The sequence below is a fragment of the Catharus ustulatus genome, chromosome 28, assembly GCF_009819885.2.
Source record: "Catharus ustulatus isolate bCatUst1 chromosome 28, bCatUst1.pri.v2, whole genome shotgun sequence".
Taxonomy (NCBI): domain Eukaryota; kingdom Metazoa; phylum Chordata; class Aves; order Passeriformes; family Turdidae; genus Catharus; species Catharus ustulatus.
In genome coordinates, this window is record NC_046248.1 from 5,554,920 (window position 1) to 5,575,437 (window position 20,518).

Genomic DNA, 20,518 nt, shown 5'->3' on the forward strand with positions numbered 1-20,518 from the left:
GTTTGGATGTGGAAGGTGTAGCGCTAGTTCAGATTTGAGAAACAAACAAAAAAAAATATTCAGGAATTAAAAGAATTTAAAAAAAAACAGAAAGAGAACAACTCTTACAAAGAGCAGAAGCCTTTAAAAGAGAGAAGCAGGCCGAGGTGACTGAAGGATGAGGGGTGTGGAGCTGTCCTTGCATTCCTTGGGAATGTGCAGATGTGTCCATGAATTCCTTGGGAATGTGGAGCTGTGTCTGTTATTCCTTGGGAATGTGGAGCTGTGTCCATGAATTCCTTGGGAATGTGGAGCTGTCCCTGCATTCCCTGGAAATGTGGAGCTGTCCCTGCATTCCCTGGAAATGTGCAGATGTGTTTGTGATTCCTTGGGAATGTGGAGCTGTCCATGAATTCCTTGGGAATGTGCAGATGTGTCTGTGATTCCTTGGGAATGTGGAACTGCGTCCCTGCATTCCTTGGGAATGTGCAGATGTGTCTGTGATTCCTTGGGAATGTGGAACTGCGTCCCTGCATTCCTTGGGAATGTGCAGATGTGTCTGTGATTCCTTGGGAATGTGGAACTGCGTCCCTGCATTCCTTGGGAATGTGCAGATGTGTCCCTGCTTTCCTTGGGAATGTGGAGCTGTCCCTGCTTTCCTTGGGAATGTGGAGCTGTCCATGAATTCCTTGGGAATGTGGAGCTGTCCTTGCATTCCTTGGGAATGTGCAGATGTGTCTGTGATTCCTTGGGAATGTGGAGCTGTGTCTGTGCATTCCTTGGGAATGTGGAGCTGTCCATGAATTCCTTGGGAATGTGCAGCTGTGTCTGTGCATTCCTTGGGAATGTGCAGATGTGTCTGTGATTCCCTGGGAATGTGCAGAGGAGTCCCTGCATTCCCTGGGAATGTGGAGCTGTGTCCTTGCATTCCCTGGGAATGTGCAGATGTGTCCCTGCATTCCCTGGGATGCTGCAGATGTGCAGTGGCATCTCCACGTCCAGCTGTGAGGAACAATGGCCTTTGTCATGTGCTAACTGTGGGGTTTCTTGCGTTTTGTTTTCTCAGCTCCTGGGGTGCACAGAGGGGATGGAGGTGCAGGCTGAGGCTCCCCTGCCTGTCCTGGGGGGATTTGGGGCAGGATGGAGCCTCGTGCCCAAACCCAGGGGGTTCCAAACCTGTCACAGCAGTGCCCCTGAACCCTGGGGACCTTGGGCTCCAATTCTTCTCCCCAGAGAAATGAATCCATCAAAGGCAGCTGTGGCTGCAGCTGGGCAGCTCTGGATGGTGCCTCCATCCTGCTGGGTGAGCAGAGTTTGTCCCTTTTGTGCCCAGTTTTGTCACCTGGCTGTGCTCTAGCCCCAAAGCTGAGCAGCTGGTAGGAAACACCCAAAGAGCATCCCCAAAAAGCTGCCCAGGGAGCTGCACCAGCACTGGGGGGGCTGCCCCACCTGGATTGGCTTTTGTCCCAAAAGGTGACGAGCTCAGAGCCCAGCCCAGCACCCAGGGACAGCTTTAGGGTGGCACTGGCTGGGCTTTCAGGTCCCTTGTGTCCCAAAGCTCAGGTTTGGGGTGGGTGGAGCAGGAGGGAACCCTGAGCTCTGTCCAGTGACCCCTCCCCACACTGAATTTCCAAGTGCCCCATTCCCAGCCAGCTGCAGCCTCACAGCTTCCATCTGTGCCCTTGGGGAGGGACCAACCTGGCCTTGGTGGCACTGCCAGGGCTGCTCTGGTGGTGGTGGCACTGCCATGGCTCTGTGTGTCCATCCCCAGGGTTGGTGGCCCTGCCATGGCTCTGTGTGTCCATCCCCAGGGTTGGTGGCACTGCCAGGGCTGCTGTAGGGTTGGTGGCCCTGCTGTGGCCATTCCATTTGTCCATCCCAGGGTTGGTGGCACTACCATGGCTCTGTGTGTCCCTCCCCAGGGTTGGTGGCCCTACCATGACTCCATGTGTCCATCCCTGGGGTTGGTGGCCCTGCCATGGCTCTGTGTGTCCATCCCAGGGTTGGTGGCACTGCCATGGCTCTGTGTGCCCATCCCCAGGGTCGGTGGCCCTGCCATGACTCCATGTGTCCATCCCCAGGGTTGGTGGCCCTGCCATGGCCCCCTGCCTGTCCCCAGTGCCACAGGAGCTGCCATCTGTGCCGCACCATTCGTACAGGTGACAATTGTGCATCCCGCCCATCGGCTTCCAGAGTGCTTTTCTGTTCACACTTTTCTATGGAGCCTTCCAGCCCCACGTTTTTCACCACCAGGCTGTTTTGATAGTTGTTCTCAGCCCCTCCATGGCCATCCTTCCCCAGCATTCCCTACTTTTGGGGGCCTTCTATCTTGTTAAAAAAACAAAAAAACAAAAAATCTTTTTACCGAGTGAAACATCGACTCCACCTTTATCCCCATTCTCACTGGTGTAAATACTGATACTAACTGAGGATTTTGACTTTGCATTCTGTCAGAATACTGTGTTCAAATAAAAACTACAAAAAAAAAAAAAAAAAAAAAGCTGATGCCTGCAGTCTGCCCTTCTTTAACTGCTCTGCCTCAGTGCCACTAAAAGCCCTTTGAAGTTCCTTTCTTTGTCCCTCTGTATTTATTTACTTATTTCCTGGAGATAGCAAACACAAAAAGCAATTTCACAGCTCCTGTGAAACGTTTCCCCCTCCCCAGAAAGGCACTTTTCTGTTACCTGGCTGTGCAAAGTGGGGCTGGAGTGTTGGGTGTAAGAGGTGACCTCTGCCCAGCCCCAACTGGGTGCCTGAACTTAATGAGTTTAGAATATAATTAATTTATTCAATTAATTCATTTTAAAACCTTGATTTTTTTATTCTAAATTCTAGCTAAAAATTGACCAAATGCCCAACTTTAACTTTTTTTTACTCTGGGGTTATTGAGAGGGGAGGGTTTTCTTATCTTCCCAATTGATTTTCACACGGAAGTTTCCATGTTGCTGAAAAGGAGATTTTTAAGTCACTCCCCAAACATTTGATGTAAAAATCACTGAGTACTTCCAATGGGGGAACATCAGCTGGTCCAAAATCCCTGGCTGGGGTTAGGGGGGTGCTGGGATTCCCTTTCTGTGTTCAGAGGTTCTTCATTCCCAGTCCCTGTCCTGGAAGCTGTCCCTGCCTTAGCCTGGCTCCCTGGAACCCGGGGCACTCAGGGCTCCCTCTGCTCCCAGAGAGGTGAAAAGGGAATTTCCTGCCCCTGGAGCCGGGCTGTGCTCAGTGGCAAAACCACTGACGGATCCTCTATTGGCTCTTAAAGCTTCTTCAGCCATTTTCTCAACCCTCACACCTTTTATTTTCCATTTAATTTTGATTTTCCCTCGTCTCTCCCCCTTTAAGGCCATGGCACCTGACTGGCAGTGTCACCTTGGCTGAGTGTGGCTCCTTTTCCCCCGGGCTGAATTTGGGGTAAGTCTGAGCGGGGCAGAGGGGCTGGAGGGAGGTGGAGGAAGATTTTTGTGCTGCCTCTTTCTCCCACCCCTTGCAGAAATCATAATTTTATCAGGTATCAGTAAAGGAATGTCGTGCATGAGCTTCAGAGGATTTTAAGTGCTTTTTGAAGTTTTCAGACACTGAAGGTGTCTCTGCCCTCTGCACATTTTCTGCTTTATTGCCCAGGTTTGGTGGGATAACAAACCCCCAAATTCCTGAGCATCCCAGTGCCCCAGTGGGTGATTTTAACTGGACACTGGGCTGGGAACAGCTTCATTAGAGGCAAAAACCCCTTTGGGATGGAGGGCGGTGCAGAGCTGATGGCAGTGAGGGGAGGGAAGGGAATTGTTCGGGGAAAAGGGATTTCCTGGCTGTTCCTGCAGCCGAGGGTGGCAGGGATGGGGGATTCTGGAGCTCAGCGCCCCTCTGTGACCTGTCCCTGTGACCTGTCCCTGTGACCTGTCCCTGTGACCTGTCCCTGTGACTGGTGACCTGTCCCTGTCCTGCCCGGTTCTCTCCGAGCAGAGTTGGCCGTTCCTGGGCTCGGGACGTGCCGGGAATGGCAATCCCTGCATCCCTGCATCCATCCCTGCATCCCTGCATCCATCCCTGCATCCATCCCTGCATCCATCCCTGCATCCATCCCTGCATCCCTGCATCCATCCCTGCATCCCTGCATCCATCCCTGCATCCCCACATCCATCCCTGCATCCCCGCATCCATCCCTGCATCCATCCCTGCATCCATCCCTGAATCCATCCCTGCATCCATCCCTGCATCCATCCCTGCATCCCTGCATCCATCCCTGCATCCATCCCTGCATCCCTGCATCCATCCCTGCATCCATCCCTGCATCCCTGCATCCATCCCCGCATCCATCCCCGCATCCATCCCCGGCAGCGCCGCTCCGCGATGCTCTGGCTCCCTGCCGTGGCCGCCGCCTTCCATCGCCGCCGCCTCTCCGAGATCCACGAAGCCTTTCAGGGAGATCTTAAAAGGAAAAATAACCCGAATCTGGCATAAAAATCGGGACAAGCTTCAGGTCGGACAGCAGCAGGAATTTCCCCGTGGAACGGTTGAAACATCGGCAGGGAGGTTTGGAGTTCGCACCGCTGGAGGTGTCCCGGGAAGGCCCGGGAGTGGCACTCAGAGCTCGGGGCTCGGAGCTACTGGAGCTCTTTCCAGCCGGGACAATCCCGGGATTCTATACCGGGACAATACCGGGCTCTGTACTGGGACAATCCCGGGCTCTGTACCGGGACAATACCGGGATTCTGTACCGGGACAATCCCGGGATTCTGCACCGGGACAATCCCGGGATTCTGTACCGGGACAATACCGGGCTCTGTACCGGGACAATCCCGGGATTCTGTACCGGGACAATCCCGGGGTTCTGTACCGGGACAATCCCGGGCTCTGTACCGGGACAATCCCGGGCTCTGTACCGGGACAATCCCGGGGTTCTGTACCTGGACAATCCCGGGCTCTGTACCGGAACAATACCGGGATTCTGTACCGGGACAATCCCGGGATTCTGTACCGGGACAATCCCGGGCTCTGTACCGGGACAATCCCGGGCTCTGTACCGGGACAATCCCGGGATTCTGTACCGGGACAATCTCGTGATTCTGCACCGGGACAATCTCGTGATTCTGCACCGGGACAATCCCGGGATTCTGTACCAGGACAGTCCCGGGATTCTGTACCGGGACAATCCCGGGCTCTGTACCGGGACAATCCCGGGATTCTGTACCGGGAGCCCGCGGGACGTGCCGGCTTCCCGCCAAACCGCCGCCTCGTTTGCATAACCCCGCCCATTTTGCAACCCTCGCCTTCCCTTATTTGCATAATCCCGCCTCTTAATTTGCATCTCCGCGCGTGCCGCGTCACCCCGGCAACGGCGCCGCGGGTTCGAGCCCGGCCGGGTCCCGCTGTCCCCGCTGTCCCCTCGCTGTCCCCTCACTGTCCCCTCGCTGTCTCCCGGCCATGCTGCGTGACCAGGACACCGAGGCGGATTTCCAGCGCTTCCTGCGCCGTGTGGACGATGTCAGTGAGTGGCCGGAGGGGCCCGGTGGCCGCGGGGACAGCGCGGGGACAGCGCGGGGACATCCCGGGACAGCGGGAGGGAGGACTGAAAAATGCCCTTCGTGCCCGCCCCGGCCGGGTTTATTCCGAGTTTCCCTGTGACCCGTGCTGTCCCTTTGTCCCCTCTGTGTCCATTGGGATGCTCAGAGCCGCCCTGGCCGGGATGGTGGCAGAAGCCACAGGAAATCCAGCCTGGAAAAGTTTATTTGGGTTTATTTAAAATGCCCAAGGCCAGGCTGGAACATCCCTGGAACGGCTCCCTGCCCATGGGGTTTAAGGGTTTTTCCAACCCGAACCTTTCTGGGACTTTATAGCGGTGCCACCCGATCTCCTGCTTGCTCCCACATTTACCCTGTGTGTATATATTTTATCTGTTTTTTTCTGTGCCTTTTTAGCCAATTTGCTGCAAGGGCTGAGCTCCCCGGACGGGGCAGTCAGGGACAAAGCCATTGCTGAGACAGAGAAAAGGCTCCAGGAGCAGGGAGGCAGCCGGGAGGAGGAGGAGGAGGAGGAGAGCAGGACCACGCTCAACAGAACCCTCATCAACACCTCTGTAAGGGCTTTTCCCTCTCAAACTCAAGCTGGGCTCCTTAAAAACACAAATGGAATCTGTCAGGATTTATCAAATCCTCACCATGCTTTGTTTAAATGTCAGCCTGGTGCTCCTTCTGCGTGCCAGCCTGGATATTCCAGCTGCACCCAGCTATTCCCTGGTGCTCTGCACAGCCCAGCCAGGTGTTCAGGGCTGCTGTGGCTCTCCCCAGAATATTTCTGTTTGTGTTTGTGTTTCTGCAGGGCTCGGCGAGGGCAGAGGCAGTGGATGCAGGTAGGACAGTGCTCCTCGTTCTGTCACACCTCTAAATCCAGTTTGAGCTCATGCCAGACCTGATTCCACCCCTGCCAGAGTCCAGGCTGGCTTTTTCTGGTGTCTTTAACCAAAATTCAGTCAGATTTTCTGCTGTCTTTAACCAAAATTCAGTCAGATTTTCTGCTGTCTTTAACCAAAATTCAGTAAGATTTTCTGCTGTCTTTAACCAAAATTCAGTCAGATTTTCTGCTGTCTTTAACCAAAATTCAGCCAGCTCTAACACCACACTCAAGTCTTACCAGCATGGCTGTGTTTTTCACTTTATTTTTTTTATTCTGGCTCCTCACCTGCACACTTTTATTGTGAATTTAAAAGCAAACCTGTTTGTTTGCCCCTGGAGAGGAGCTGCAGCAGGGCAGGTGTGCAGATCCTCAGGGGTGATCATCACTGTGACAGCTTGTCAGCCACCTTTCATCCTGAAATGTCCCCTCAGTATTCGCTGTTATTAGGAAATGACTCAGAAATACCCGAGGAATTGTTGTTGTCTCTCTGTTTTAATGAAGTTTTCTCTTTTTCCCCTCCCTGGAATGCCTGGCTGAAGGTGGATTCCTGGCAGCTCTGGAGAAGGATGCCAAGGAGCGAGCCCAGAGGAGGAGGAGGAATGAGCAGCTGGCAAATGGTGCTGGAACACTGGGAGCACTGCAGGCTGGTGCCCCCAAAAATGACCTGTGGGGGACTGAGGGGACACAGCTGGGCTGGCTGAGCCCAGAGTGTCCCCAGGGCTCCCACAGGTCCTGGTGCTCTCATCTCCTCCCTGGGTTGGGATGGAGGGAGCTGGGCAGGGATAAAATCTCACTTTTCCCTCTGGAGGAGCAATGGGTGCACTGAGAGCCTTGGGTGCAATTCTGGGGGTGGAGGGGAATTGGAATTGATGCTCTCAATGCTCTGCAGCCCTGAAGGAGCAGGGGAACGAAGCCTTCAGGGCAGGAGACTTTGCCCTGGCCATCCAGAGGTACTCCCAGGGGCTGGACAGGCTCAGGGACAAGCAGGAGCTCTACACAAACAGGGCACAGGTCAGTGGGGCTGCTTGGGCCAGGAAAAACCCCAAACATTTCCCTGTTACACCCTCCTGCATGTTCTGGAACCCCTCCAGAACAAATCATTCCATAAATGCTCTGATTTTTTTTTTTTTATTTTTAATTTTTTTATTAATGTTTTTTTTTCTATAACTGTAGAGTGAAATATTTGCTTTGCATTCTCTGTTTGTACACTCTGTGTGTGTGTAATTCTGTTCAATTAATTCTAAATTAGAAAATCCAGGGAGGTGGCAGACAAGTTGAGAATGGAAATTAATGCAAAAATCAATGACCAGAACAATCAGCAGCCTGATTTTATTGTTTTTAATTAGCCAGTGTTTGTACAGCAGAGATTGTTTGAAGGATTCTGATTCTCCTGGATTTTTTGGGGTTTATTTCAGGCCTACCTGAAGCTCCATGAGTATGAGAAAGCCATCAGTGACTGTGAGTGGGCATTAAAGGTACTTCCAGAAATGTCAGCTCTAAAATCAGCATTATTGACAGAAATCCCTATTTTTGACTCAAATGAACAGGAAAATAATCTCCTTTTGGAAACCCTGCTTCCCACCCTCACCTCAAGCCTGTGGTTCTTGGGTTCCTGAGGGCAATAATTCAGCATAAAAGCTTTAGACACCTCTAAGCAATGGTATAAACTCCCTAATCTTTGCTTTGGGCAGCTCTAATCATTAATCAGAATGCTGAAAAAAAAAACACTAGACACATAACTCATAATAATTTCCTTTTTGAACTCAGTGCAATAAAAACTGCATTAAAGCCTATTTCCTCATGGGGAAAGCTCACCTGGCCCTGCAGCACTTCCCTGAGGTGAGTTGGCTGAATTTGGGGCTTTGGGACAAGGTTTTGGTTTTTTTTTGGTGGGTGAGAGGGAGGAAGTTTTCATGCCATGCCTCAGTTCTCTGTTTTCTCTGGGTTTTACTGGAAATTTTCCTTTTAATTTTTGCAACCTAGTAAGGAGTGAGAATATTTGAATTTTTGGAGAGTTTTGACATCTGTGTCTCTATAAATTTTACTTTATTAAGGACTGTAGCCCCCAAAACTTTAGGGACATCATTGGTACCACCTTCCTATTTCCAGCTGAAATTCTCTTCTCTTCCCCCCTTCAGAGCAGGCAGTGCTATGAGAAGATGCTGCAGATTGACCCCCAAAAGGAAAACCTGTTTAAAGGTAGGAAACAGAGATTTTCTGATGGGGGTGGAGCAGAATTCCCCACTCTTGCTTTCCCTGTGATCCCCAGAGTGTGTGGAGGAGGCCAGGCTGGAGGAGAAGAGGCTGAGAGAGGAGCAGGGAGCAGAGAGGGTAGCCCAGGCTGGGAGTGCTGCTGCTGCCTCCATCCAGGAGCTGCTGCAGAGGATCAGCAGCCCTGGCCAGCACCTGCTGTATTACACTGGGGCCATCAGGCTGCTGGCAGAGGCTGTGAGCTCTGGTGAGTGTTTCACAGGGGCCATCAGGCTCCTGGCAGGGGCTGTGAGCTCTGGTGAGTGAGTGTTTGCTGGGAGTTGTTCATTGTGGGAGCAGTTTTTAAAGGAGCAGAGTAATTATTCCTGTAATTAAAACATTAATGTTGGATATTTCAGTGTTCATAGCATTTTATACAGTCACTGATGTACAGGACATCCTCTACTACCCAGGGGCCATCAGGCTGCTGGCAGAGGCTGTGAACTCCTGTGAGTGTTTGCTGCAAGAGCTGATCATTGTGGGAGCAGCTTTTAAAGGAGCAGAGTAATTATTCCTGTAATTAAAACATTAATGTTGGATATTTCAGTGTTTATAGCATTTTATACAGTCACTGATGTACAGGACATCCTCTACTACACAGGGACCATCAGGTTCCTGGCAGAGGCTGTGAACTCCTGTGAGTGTTTGCTGGGAGTTGTCCATTGTGGGAGCAGTTTTTAAAGGAGCAGAATAACTGTTTCTGTCGTTAAAACATTAATGTTGGATATTTCAGCATTTTGTACAATCACTGATGTTGTGGCTGAGCTGCTGAGGGTTCCCAGGGATTTGGGTCTCATTTGTTTACAAATATTTGTAATTCTCTGTTAAAACCCATTGAGTTACAAAGCCAATTTTGTGTTTCAGCCTTCAATTGTCTTTCCCTTGAAGCCAGCAGCACTAGGCATGAATTAGAGCAATTTTCAGCATCAAAACCACTCCTAGCTCATTGATTCTTGAATTTTCCCCCATTTCAGTGATGTTTTTCCCCAGAGCTGCTGCTGCAGTGACCTTTTCTTTTAGCACTGTGCAGGAAGAGCAGCAGCCTACCTGGCTGTCACCCACCTGAGCTGTTTGTCTCTTCCAGGCTCTGGGCAAACATTCTTCAGGACAAACAATGGCTTCAGTATCCTCAGGAACGAGACTGTCAGAGGGTAAGAGCTCTCCAGAGGGGGATTCCAGCCTGGGGAAATGGAAATATTGTTCTCAAGAAACAGAATCACCTCTTGAAATGCAGATGAACTGATCAGAGGAGGATGTAATCGCAGATTTTGGTGAATGGAGGGACCTGTGCCACAAACAGTGCTCCCTTAGATGCAGGGAGGAGGATTCATGGGTGGCTGTTTGTGCCTGCTCTGTCTGGGCAGTTATCCTATCCCTCGTGCTGAGAGAAAGGATCTGAGTGTGAAAGAACCTCTGAAGGCTCTGGCTGCACCCCTGGGGCTGTGTTTGGGCACCAGAGAAGGTTTGGGTGCTCAGCACTGAGACTTTCTGGGCTCCATCCCTGTTTTAGGAGGTGATCCAAACACAGCTGAGGGATGCAGCACACACAAATGTTCACTCCCTGGCTATTTCCCATGCTCTGCCCTGCTCACAAGCTGGATTTCCTCCTGCAGGGCCTTCTGTGCAGAGAGCAGAAGCCCAGCTGAGGTGGAGCTGTGTGTTTCCCTCCTGCTGCTGTGGAGAGCTGCCTGTGCTGGCAATGGTAAAGGCTGGGACCCCTCACTCCTGGGGGATCCTGGGGCACTGCTGGGGTCCCACTTGGCTGTCACCCAGGGTTTGCAGTCACAGGAGGGGCTGGGTGCAGCCACGATTTTGGCAGGAGGAAATTTCCCCTCTGTGAGCATTTCAAACCCACCCAAGGGGTGGGAAATAATTTCCCTGTGATTATTGCTGCTCTTGAGATAACACCACTTGCACAGTTTTCTCTGTTTTGAGTAGTTATACCTGCAAAAAGCAGGGTTTTGTAGAAGAGAAGGCTGAATTATTTTAGAATTAACAATCAGTAGTGCTTGGGCAGGTACAAATCTGATTTTAGGGTGAGCACTGGGCTGGGGTGGGTGCTAAAGTGGAAATGCAGAATATTGGTGTCTGTGTTGACTTGTGGGGCTGGAAAAATGGATAAATAAAATGGATAAATAAAATGGATAAATAAAATGAATAAATAAAATGGATAAATAAAATGGATAAATAAAATGAATTAATAAAATGGATAAATAAAATGAATAAATAAAATGAATAAATGAAATGGATAAATAAAATGGATAAATAAAATGGATAAATAAAGTGAGGGTGGCCATGGGTGGCAGTGCTGTGAGATCTCCTCTCTCTCTGCAGAAGAGAACCAGAAGCTGCTGCTGGCCCAGCCTGCAGTGAGTGCCCAGCTGGCAGAGCTGCTCTGCTCTGGCACCCCCCAGATCCACAGGGACACCCTGGCTCTGATTTCCCTCTTCTCAGAGCACCAGAGGGGCCGGAGGCTGCTGCTCAGGCAGGACCTGAGCAGGTGAGCAGCAAGGAAAAGGTGCTGGAAGGGTGAGCTCAGTGCTCAGAAACCTCCAGGGGGGACAGGGACAGGGACAGGGGACAGGGATGGGACAGGGACAGGGACAGGGACAGGGACAGGGACAGGGACAGGGACAGGAACAGGGATGGGACAGGGACAGGGACAGGAACAGGGACAGGGACAGGGACAGGGACAGGGACAGGAACAGGGATGGGACAGGGACAGGAACAGGGACAGGGATGAGACAGGGACAGGGGACAGGGACAGACAGAGGGACAGGGGACAGGGACAGGGACAGGGACAGGGACAGGGACAGGGACAGGGATGGGACAGGGACAGGGACAGGGACAGGGACAGGGGACAGGGACAGACAGAGGGACAGGGACAGACAGAGGGACAGGGGACAGGGACAGGGACAGGGACAGTGACAGTGACAGGGACAGGACAGGCTGTCACAGAAGTCCCAGCTGGGTGTGTGGGGTGGAACTGCAGGAAGTTTTGGTGGCTGACACAAAGCAGGAGGGCTTTGCTGGGATTTTGAGCCACTGCACTCAGAGCTGACCTGGTGCCTCTGAAATCTCCTGGGTTCCAGCTGGGAGTTTCTCCTCGTGTGGAAATTGGGATTTGTGCTTGTTTGGTGCTGCCAGGGCTCAGTGAGTGGGGCAGGATCTCCATCCCATTGCCTTGTCCCATTTTCCTGCTGCCCCCTCCCAGATCCAGCTCCAGGGGCTGCTCTGGAGCACTCATGGATCAGCAGAGATTGCTCATTTTCCTGGAGAGGGGAAAGGGATGAGCCACATCCCACAGGGTGCTGGAAAAATGCAGATTTAACTGTGGCTTGAAATGCCAACAACCTAAAACCCAGAATTTGGATCTTTAATGATTAAACCAAAGCTCACACCAATTTTTGTTCTGTTTTTTTATTGTTTTAACACCAGATGGTTGCAGATTTTGCTGGCATTTGTCAAGTGCACTGATGCAAGGGCTGACAGTGCCATGAACATCCTGTCTGACTTAGCTGGGGAGCAAAGGTAATTGAAATTCCTCTTTATTTCTGTAAAATTGAGTTGTGTGAAACAAGCCAGGGCCGGGCTATGGCCACCCTTGCTGTGAGGTTACTGAGGGTTCTGTTGCTCTTGTCCTGCCTTTAGCTCTGGTTTTTGACTCAAACTTTGGGTTTTTGACTCAAACTTTGTGTTTTTATCCCCCCACAGGTTCCAAGCCCAGTGTCAGGCAAAGTTTTCCACAGATGTTTTACCTTTATTCACCCAGTTGCTGGTAGGGAAGATCTGATTTTGTATTTTTATTTTTGTGTAACATGTCCTGACTCTGCTCTAGGGGTGTAAGAGATTGACTTTTGTCAGGAAAATGTTCTTTTTCTCCAATATTTTGCCTACAAATCCCTAGTTTGATATGCAGTACAAACTCCAGCCTTGGCTGCAGATCCCCACTGATAATTTCACCTTCAGCTTCGAGTTTTGCTCTTCTTGATGTGACTTTAATCCCCTGTCAGCACCCTGTTCTGTCTTGGATGGTGAATTATCAGGGTGAGGAGATGACATTGGGTCCCTGTCCTGGGTATCCTCTATTCCAACAGCAAATTCCAAACGTGTTGGTTGAAGCAGCAAGCTGGAATGTGCAGAGGGAGGGGAGGAAGGTTCTGCTGCAGGAGGGGAGCTGGAAATGGGAGTGAAACCCTCATTTCTCCAATGAGCAGCAATGATTTCCCAAATCCCACATTGTCTGTGGCTGCTGTGTGTGAGCACTCCCTGCTCTGTTCTCCAGAGACAGAATCATCCTGGAGGTGATTTCAGTGGTGATTTCAGTGGTGATTTCAGTGCAGTGATTTCAGTGCAGTGATTTCAGTGCAGGAGACTTCACCCCTGGGGATTGGGCAGCACAAAATCCACCCCTTGTCCCCAGAGCTCCTAAAGCAGAAAAAAAGGGGGAATCTGCAACCCTTGGGCAGCTGGGACTGAGCAGGGGGAGCCTGGGGGGCTCTTGGCAAAGGGGGGCACACAGGGGTGTTGTTTGAAGCATACAGGGATGTTATTTGCAGCACAGGGGTGTTGTAACCCTGTACCCAAGATGCTTTAAGAATGCTATGTCCCTGTAACCCCTGTAAAACCTATGGACTGACCTTCTGCAATCTTATTAGCAAGAAGCCAAAGTTTCTCCTCCCCTTTTCCTGACCCTGGGAAAGACCCCAGACTTTGGGAAACTTCCTCTTTGTCCCCTGGATCCAGCATGAAGAAACAAACCGAGGAAAACCCTGGGAGAAAGAGCCTCTTTGTCTCTGTTATCCTGTGCCTGTTATCCATCCCAGGCTTGCCTTGCTGCAGAATTGCCAGGGAGCAGGGAAGCCGTGGAAGGAGGTGACACAGGGATGTTGTTTGCAGCACACAGGGATGCTGTTTTCAGCACAGGGATGCTGTTTTTGCAGAGGATGGCACACAGGGATGCTGTTTTTGCACACATGATGCTGTTTTTGCACACATGATGCTGTTTTTGCACACATGATGCTGTTTGCAGCACACATGATGCTGTTTTCAGTACTCATGGTGCTGTTTTTGCACACATGATGCAGTTTGCAGCACACAGGGATGTTGTTTTTGCACACATGATGCAGTTTGCAGCACAGGGTTATTGTTTTCAGCACACATGATGCTGTTTCCAGCACACATGATGCTGTTTTTGCACACATGATGCTGTTTACAGCACACAGGGATGTTGTTTTTGCACACATGATGCTGTTTTTGCAGCACAGGGATGCTGTTTTTGCACACATTATGCTGTTTCCAGCACACATTATGCTGTTTTTGCACACAGGGATGTTGTTTTTGCACACATGATGCTGTTTTCAGTACTCATGATGCTGTTTTTGCACACATGAGGCTGTTTGCAGCACACATGATGCTGTTTTTGCACACATGAGGCTGTTTGCAGCACACATTATGTTGTTTCCAGCACACATTATGCTGTTTCCAGCACAGGGGGCTGTGTCTGCTGCCCCTGCTCACTGTGCCCTGCTGTGTTGCCAGGTGTGTGCCAGGCAGGTGAAGCAGGCAGCCCTGGCCCGTGCTGTGGCCGTGCTGGGCAGTCTGTGTGCAGATGTGGGGCTGAGGGCACAGCTGGCTCAGAGCAGGGAGTGCTGGCAGGGCTGCCTGCAGCTGCTGGTAAGAGAACCCCAATTCCCACCCTGCCCTCCCTGCCCCTCCTCTCCATTTGGGATTTTGGGGGCAGGTGAGGCTGTGCTGTGAGCACAGCCCCCAAAATCTGAATGTTCAGGGGGTGGGAGGGGATCTTGGTAACACCTCAAACATCCCAAATTTGGGGGGTGCAGCTTTGGGTACCGAGCACGTTTGGATTTGTGTCACAAAATGTCCCCAGCTCTGCTTCTCCCTGAGCTTCTCCTGCCCCTGGGAGAAGGGAAAGTTCTTTTTGCTGCCCCAGAAGGCAGAAAAGGGCCTGTCCTGGCCCTGGCAGCTGATTTTTTGTGCTCCCACACAGGATGGGTGCCCTGCTGGCAGCAGCCCTGGGTACCTGCAGTGTGTGTTTGCAGTGCTGGGGCTGATGATGAACCTGCTGCTCGAGTCCAACAGCACCATCCAGGTAGGCAACAGCTGGGAGTTTAAAAAATATGGTGTTGCAGGTTATTTGTAACAATTTAAGTAGGCTGGGAAATGAAAAACATGACAGAATTTTCTCCTGTGCCACCACCTTCACTGTTTAAACAGCTGAGGGGAAAGAACAAAGTGCATAAATCCTCTTTCCACAGTGGTATCAATGTTCTGTCTGGGGTCACTGTCCATGTTCTGAGATCCTGCTTACATTCCAAATTTCCCCAGAGCTCAGAATCCATCAGGAATTCCCTGAGCTGGCCCAGGGTGGTGCAGAGCTGGGAGCTCCCTGCTGTGCCCTCAGTTCCAGGGGCTCCTTGAGCCACTTCTGCCCCAGCTGCAGCTGGGTTTTACCCTGGGTTTTACCCTCAGCTTTCCCTTTATTTTCACTGAGCTTTCCCTGAGTTTTTCCCTGTGTTTTCCCCGTGTTTTTCCTTTATTTTCCCTGAGTTTTCCTCATGTTTTCCCTGTGTTCTTCCCCAAGTTTTTCCCCCCAGTTTCTCTCTTTCTCCCTGAGTTCTTTCCCTGTTTTCCTCTGAGTTTTCCCCTGAGTTTTCCCCTGTTTTTCCCCTGTTTTTCTCCTGTTTTTCTCCTGTTTTTCCCTGAGTTTGTCCCCAAGATTTTTCCCCGAGTTTTCCCTGTGTTTTCTCTTTATCTTCCACTGAGTTTTCCCCTGAGTTTTCCCCAAGTTTTCCATAAGTTTCTCCTCGAGTTTCTCCCTGAGTTTTTCCCCTGAGTTTTTTCCTGTGATTTCCTTTTATTTTTCCTGAGTTTTCCCCCGAGTTTCCCCCATATTTCTCCCCGAGTTTCTCCCTGTGTTTTTCCCTGTGTATTCCCTAAGTTTCCCCTGTGTTTCCCCTGTGTTTTTCCATGTGTTTTCCCTTTATTTTCCCCAAGTTTTCCCTGTGTTTTTCCCCAAATTTCTCCCCAAGTTTCTCCCTGAGTTTCCCCCGTGTTTTCCCTATGATTTCCCTGAGTTTCCCCCATGGTTTCTCTGTATTTTCCCTGAGTTTCCCCCATGTTTTTCCCTGAGTTTTCCCTGTGTTTTCCCTGAGTTTGCCCTGTGTTTTTCCCATGTTTTTCCCTGTGTTTTCCCTGAGTTTGCCCTGTGTTTTTCCCTGATTTCTCTTTATTTCCCCCGTGTTTTCCAGGACTTAGCTGTGCCCATCAGTGGCCGGTGCCTGGCTCTGCTCAGCCACCAGGACGGGAGGATTGTCACCGTGAGTCCCCAACAGGAGCTGGGCTCGGCTCTCCTGAGCTCCTCAGAGCAAACTTCTGCCTTGTGCAGGAGGCTCTGAAACCCAAAACATTTCTAATAGCAGTAAAGAAATAATAGACCACTGTTATATTCATTTTTATGTGGTTTGATGATAGAGGGTTTAATAGAAGTTTAATAGAAGCTCTTAAAACCATTTCAATATGAAACCCTTCAAAAATCAGTGGATCAGTCTCTACCAGGAGTTTGTATTTTTATTTTTTTTAATGAATGAACACCCAGGGAGTTGTGCTGGTCCCAGTCTGGGCTCACCTCTCCCTGTGCTCCAACTCTGCTGTGCTCAGTTCCCAAGAACAAAACCAAGATGTTCTTTGTTAGGCTCTGTAATTCTGGGATTTCCTTTATTTCTTAATTTCTCCTTTTAGCACTTTAATTACTTCAGTCTTACTGTGCAGGGAGCAGAATAATGAAGCTGCCTGGACCAATAAACATTTGTTTGTGCTTCTCTCTCCTTTTTCCTCAGAGAGCCATTGGGGTGCTGAGCCGTGTCCTGCCAGCGTCCCCCTCAGCAGTGGAGGAGGTGCTGAGAGGGGGAGTGGTGAAGAAAATGCTCAAATTCTTGAAAGTAAATCAACTTTCTTCATTTCTGCCTGCATTGTCCCCTGAGCAAAACTCCCCCTGTGTTTCTCCTCCTTTCTTGTCCTTGTAACAGCACTCCCAGGTTTCATTTTAAGCCTTTTAATTTTATTTTTTTTAAATTCTTATTCTAATTTTTGCTGTATCTCTGTGTCCAGCAGGTGTGGAATATTTTAGTCTAGAAAAAATCTGTGGCACTGGGCTCTTGTCAAGGGGAGTTATTTTGGAAATGTTGGGCTGCAGAGATCCAGGGAATTTTGTGTGTTCATCACTGGCAGGAGTTAAATGAGTTTTCTGTGATTCTCAGTGAAATGCCCTGTGATAAAGATTTGATATTTGGGCTCAGGCCTGAGGAACAGCTGAGGCTGTTGTGGATGTTTGTTCACTCTGCTTTGTTCACTCTGCTTTATCCCCCAGGCTGGAGGACAGCTCACCTGCAGCTATGCCATAAAAACCCTTGCCAGCTGCACCCAGAGCAGCAGGAGGGCTCAGGAGGAGCTGCTGAAGTGGGATAAGAGTGAGTGCAGCCTGCATTTCCAGGGTTTGGGGCTGGTCCTGGTGTCCCCAGGGGGGTTTGGGGCTGGCACTAAGAGCAGGGGGCAGAGCAAAGGTCCCAGAGCAGATTTTGGACATTTCTGCTCTGTTTGCTCTGTCAGAGCTAATGGAACCGCAACAGAGAATACTGAGACTTTATTGAAATAAATAACCTGTCCAGAAGCTGGCAGTGCCTGCAGTTCAGCTGCACCCCAAGGATTTCCTCTCCTGAAAAGCCTCCCAGAGCATCCCCTCCCTTTGTGCAGCCCAGACCCCTCAGTGCAGAGCTTGCCCTGCCTCAGATCAGCAGCCACACTTCACCCTCACTCTCTGCACCAAATCTCTGGCTATTCATAACCTGGGAGAAATCACCAATTCTTATTTTGTCAGCTCTGTTTGCCACGGGAAGCCTCACAGGGGAGGAAGTTTTTTTCTGTGTTTTATCCAGGCAGTGTTCAGTGATCTCTAAATCTTTCTGTGCCCTGAGATGTTGCTGCTGCTTTCAGGTGTCACAGCCAAAACTCTGCTGTCCTTAGGGGCAGCTCCCAGATGAGCTGGGAAGATCTGGATGTGCAAAAAGCATTTTTTATGTTCCTTTTTCCAGCTGTTCTTTCCACAGCAGCACTTCTGGTTTAAGGCATTTAAGGTGGCACCTTCAGCTCTTTGTGACAGAGACACCTGGGCACGTGGAGCTCAGGCAGAGTCCTGGATGCTGAGACTGCCACCAAATTCCCTTGAAATTCTCTTGTTCTTCCAGCATTTTAGGGAAACAGCACCAAACTCACAGCTGGAACAGCTGGAGCAGCTCTCAGTGTCTCTAACAGAGATTCCAGAAGCTCTCAATGTCTCTAACAGAGTTTTCCCCCTGCTGCAGGTTCCAGCAGCTCTCAGTGTCTCTAACAGAGATTTCCCTCTGCTGCAGTGTCCCAGGAGCTCTCAATGTCTCTAACAGAGATTCCAGCAGCTCTCAGTGTGTCTAACAGAGTTTTCCCCCTGCTGCAGGGTTCCAGGTGCTGCTGGAGCAGCTCTAACAGAGATTTCCCTGCTGCCAGGGTTCCAGCAGCTCTCAGTGTCTCTAACAGAGATTCCAGCAGCTCTCAGTGTCTCTAACAGAGATTCCAGCAGCTCTCAGTGTCTCTAACAGAGATTTCCCCCTGCTGCAGGGTTCCAGGTGCTGCTGGAGCAGCTCTAACAGAGGTTTCCCCCCTGCTGCAGGGTTCCAGCAGCTCTCAGTGTCTCTAACAGAGTTTCCCTCTGCTGCAGTGTCCCAGGAGCTCTCAATGTCTCTAACAGAGATTCCAGCAGCTCTCAGTGTGTCTAACAGAGTTTTCCCCCTGCTGCAGGGTTCCAGGAGGTGCTCTCAGTGTCTCTAACAGAGTTTTCCCCCTGCTGCAGGGTTCCAGGTGCTGCTGGAGCAGCTCTAACAGAGATTTCCCTGCTGCCAGGGTTCCAGCAGCTCTCAGTGTCTCTGACAGAGATTTCCCTCTGCTGCAGAGTTCCAGGAGCTCTCAGTGTCTCTAACAGAGATTTCCCTCTGCTGCAGAGTTCCAGGAGCTCTCAGTGTCTCTAACAGAGATTTTTCCCCCTGCTGCAGGGTTCCAGCAGCTCTCAGTGTCTCTAACAGAGATTCCAGGAGCTCTCAGTGTCTCTAACAGAGATTCCAGCAGCTCTCAGTGTCTCTGACAGAGGTTTCCCCCTGCTGCAGGGTTCCAGGTGCTGCTGGAGCAGCTCTCAGTGTCTCTAACAGAGATTCCAGCAGCTCTCAGTGTCTCTAACAGAGTTTTCCCCCTGCTGCAGGGTTCCAGGTGCTGCTGCAGTGTCTCTAACAGAGATTTTCCCTCCTGCAGGGTTCCAGGTGCTGCTGAGGCTGCTGGAGGCAGGGGATGAGCTGCTGGTGGGCAATGCAGCTTTCTGCCTCAGCCAGTGCCTGCAGGTGCCCGGGGCAGCCTCAGCCCTGCTGGGCTCCAGCGTGGTGCAGCTGCTGCTCAGGCAGGCAGGGGGAGATGCTCGGAGGAGCTCTGTGCAGCAGAACTCAGCCATTGCCCTGGGCAGGCTCTGCGTGGCTGAGCCGAGGTAGGCACCAAAAATCCCTTTTTGTGTCTCCCTTTTTTGTTACCAGGTGATAATCCCTGAAAAAAGCAAGCAGTGTAAGGCAAATCTAGAATTATGAGGTTGATTTGTAGAAATACTCCAGGGATTAATTCTGTTTCCCTCCTCCAAGCAGAATTGCCTCTTGTGTTCCGGTCCCCTAATCCTGCTCCAGGCTCCTGGGGTGTCAGTTCTGTCCCCACACCTTTCCAGGAGTTCATTGGCCTGTGCTGGCAGAGCAGAAGTGATGTCAGGAGTCTGCAGATCCCAAATGAGCAGTAGAGAAATGTCAGCCCTGAGACAGAATAAAAACTCTTTATTTTCTTAGCTTTGTTAATCTGAAATGCCACCTATTTGAGGAATATTATTTATGTGCCTTTCTGAGGGCAATAACCCAGAAACTCTGTATGAAGAACATCTGTATTAACTCTGTGTTATTATCTAGAAAGATTTTAAGAGGAATTTCTTGAATATAGCATTAAACACCCCTGAAAGTTTGGGCAGAGCAGTGAAAGCTTAAAATGTTAATTTTTATTCACCCCCTGCTGCCCCTGTTGTCTCTCCAGGCACCTGCAGCAGCTGAGGAAGCTCAATGGCTTGGCCATCCTGAACTCCTGCATGAAATACCTGCCCAGCTGAACTCTCCAGAACCTTCCACAAGTGCCCTTCACTTACTGTTGAGTTTTCTTTGCTTTAATAAAATTAGTTCAAAGCACATCAACTTTTCAGTGGCTTTTTGGAGTGGTTTTGCTCCCCCATAGAAGCCAGTGAAACAATATCAGGAGGAAGAAGTGAATTTATTATCTCAGTACCAACCAAAACCCCACCTTGCATTAGGCTGTCTTTGCTTTAATAATTGACACAAATTTAATAAATTGCTGTAAATACAGCATTGCTTTTTTTTCTTGGTTTTGAACACAGGAAACAGAGGAATTTACTGTATTTCTGTGAGGAATATCCAGTTTGAATTTAAAATGGTTCTGCAGCTCCCCCTTGGCACCTGGGCTGTCAGTTCTGACAGCAGGGAGTGACAAACTTTCCCAAAGAGCTGAATCAGCTCTTGTGTTTGGGATGGAAAATGTGCAGTGGATCATCTCAGTTTAACAATCTGGGTGTTCTGGGGTTACAGACAGGTGACAAATCCCACCTGGAGGTTCAGTGCTGTGCAAGCTGCAGGAATTTCCCTTGCCAGGGAGGGGGAGAAATGTGGCTTTGCTTTTTGTCCCTGGTGGGATTTGCCAGGACCAGAGAGTGCTAACATTTAGCTATCTCAGAAAAGCTCACATTTAGGCAGCAGAGAAAGAC

At 50.3% G+C, this 20,518-nt stretch overlaps 1 protein-coding gene across 4 annotated transcripts; it reads left to right on the top strand.

Moving 5' to 3' along the window:
* The first annotated feature begins 4,904 nt into the window (after positions 1 to 4,904).
* Positions 4,905 to 19,934, top strand: TTC12 (tetratricopeptide repeat domain 12). Of its 4 annotated transcripts, XM_033081632.1 has the most exons (21): positions 4,907 to 5,464; positions 5,895 to 6,052; positions 6,295 to 6,325; positions 6,909 to 6,986; positions 7,259 to 7,380; positions 7,785 to 7,844; positions 8,137 to 8,208; positions 8,508 to 8,568; positions 8,639 to 8,827; positions 9,704 to 9,770; positions 10,233 to 10,321; positions 10,954 to 11,119; positions 12,058 to 12,150; positions 12,334 to 12,397; positions 14,161 to 14,295; positions 14,630 to 14,731; positions 15,891 to 15,959; positions 16,479 to 16,580; positions 17,009 to 17,108; positions 18,973 to 19,198; positions 19,780 to 19,934. In XM_033081632.1, the coding sequence occupies exons 1-21, from the start codon at positions 5,401 to 5,403 to the stop codon at positions 19,850 to 19,852; spliced, it is 2,121 nt and encodes a 706-aa protein (XP_032937523.1). In that variant the 5' UTR covers positions 4,907 to 5,400; the 3' UTR covers positions 19,853 to 19,934. The 4 variants fall into 4 exon arrangements, with proteins under 4 accessions (XP_032937524.1, XP_032937523.1, XP_032937525.1 ...); XM_033081633.1 differs by lacking the exon at positions 15,891 to 15,959 and having other exon boundaries at positions 4,905 to 5,464; XM_033081634.1 differs by lacking the exon at positions 14,161 to 14,295.
* The last annotated feature ends 584 nt before the right edge of the window (positions 19,935 to 20,518 follow it).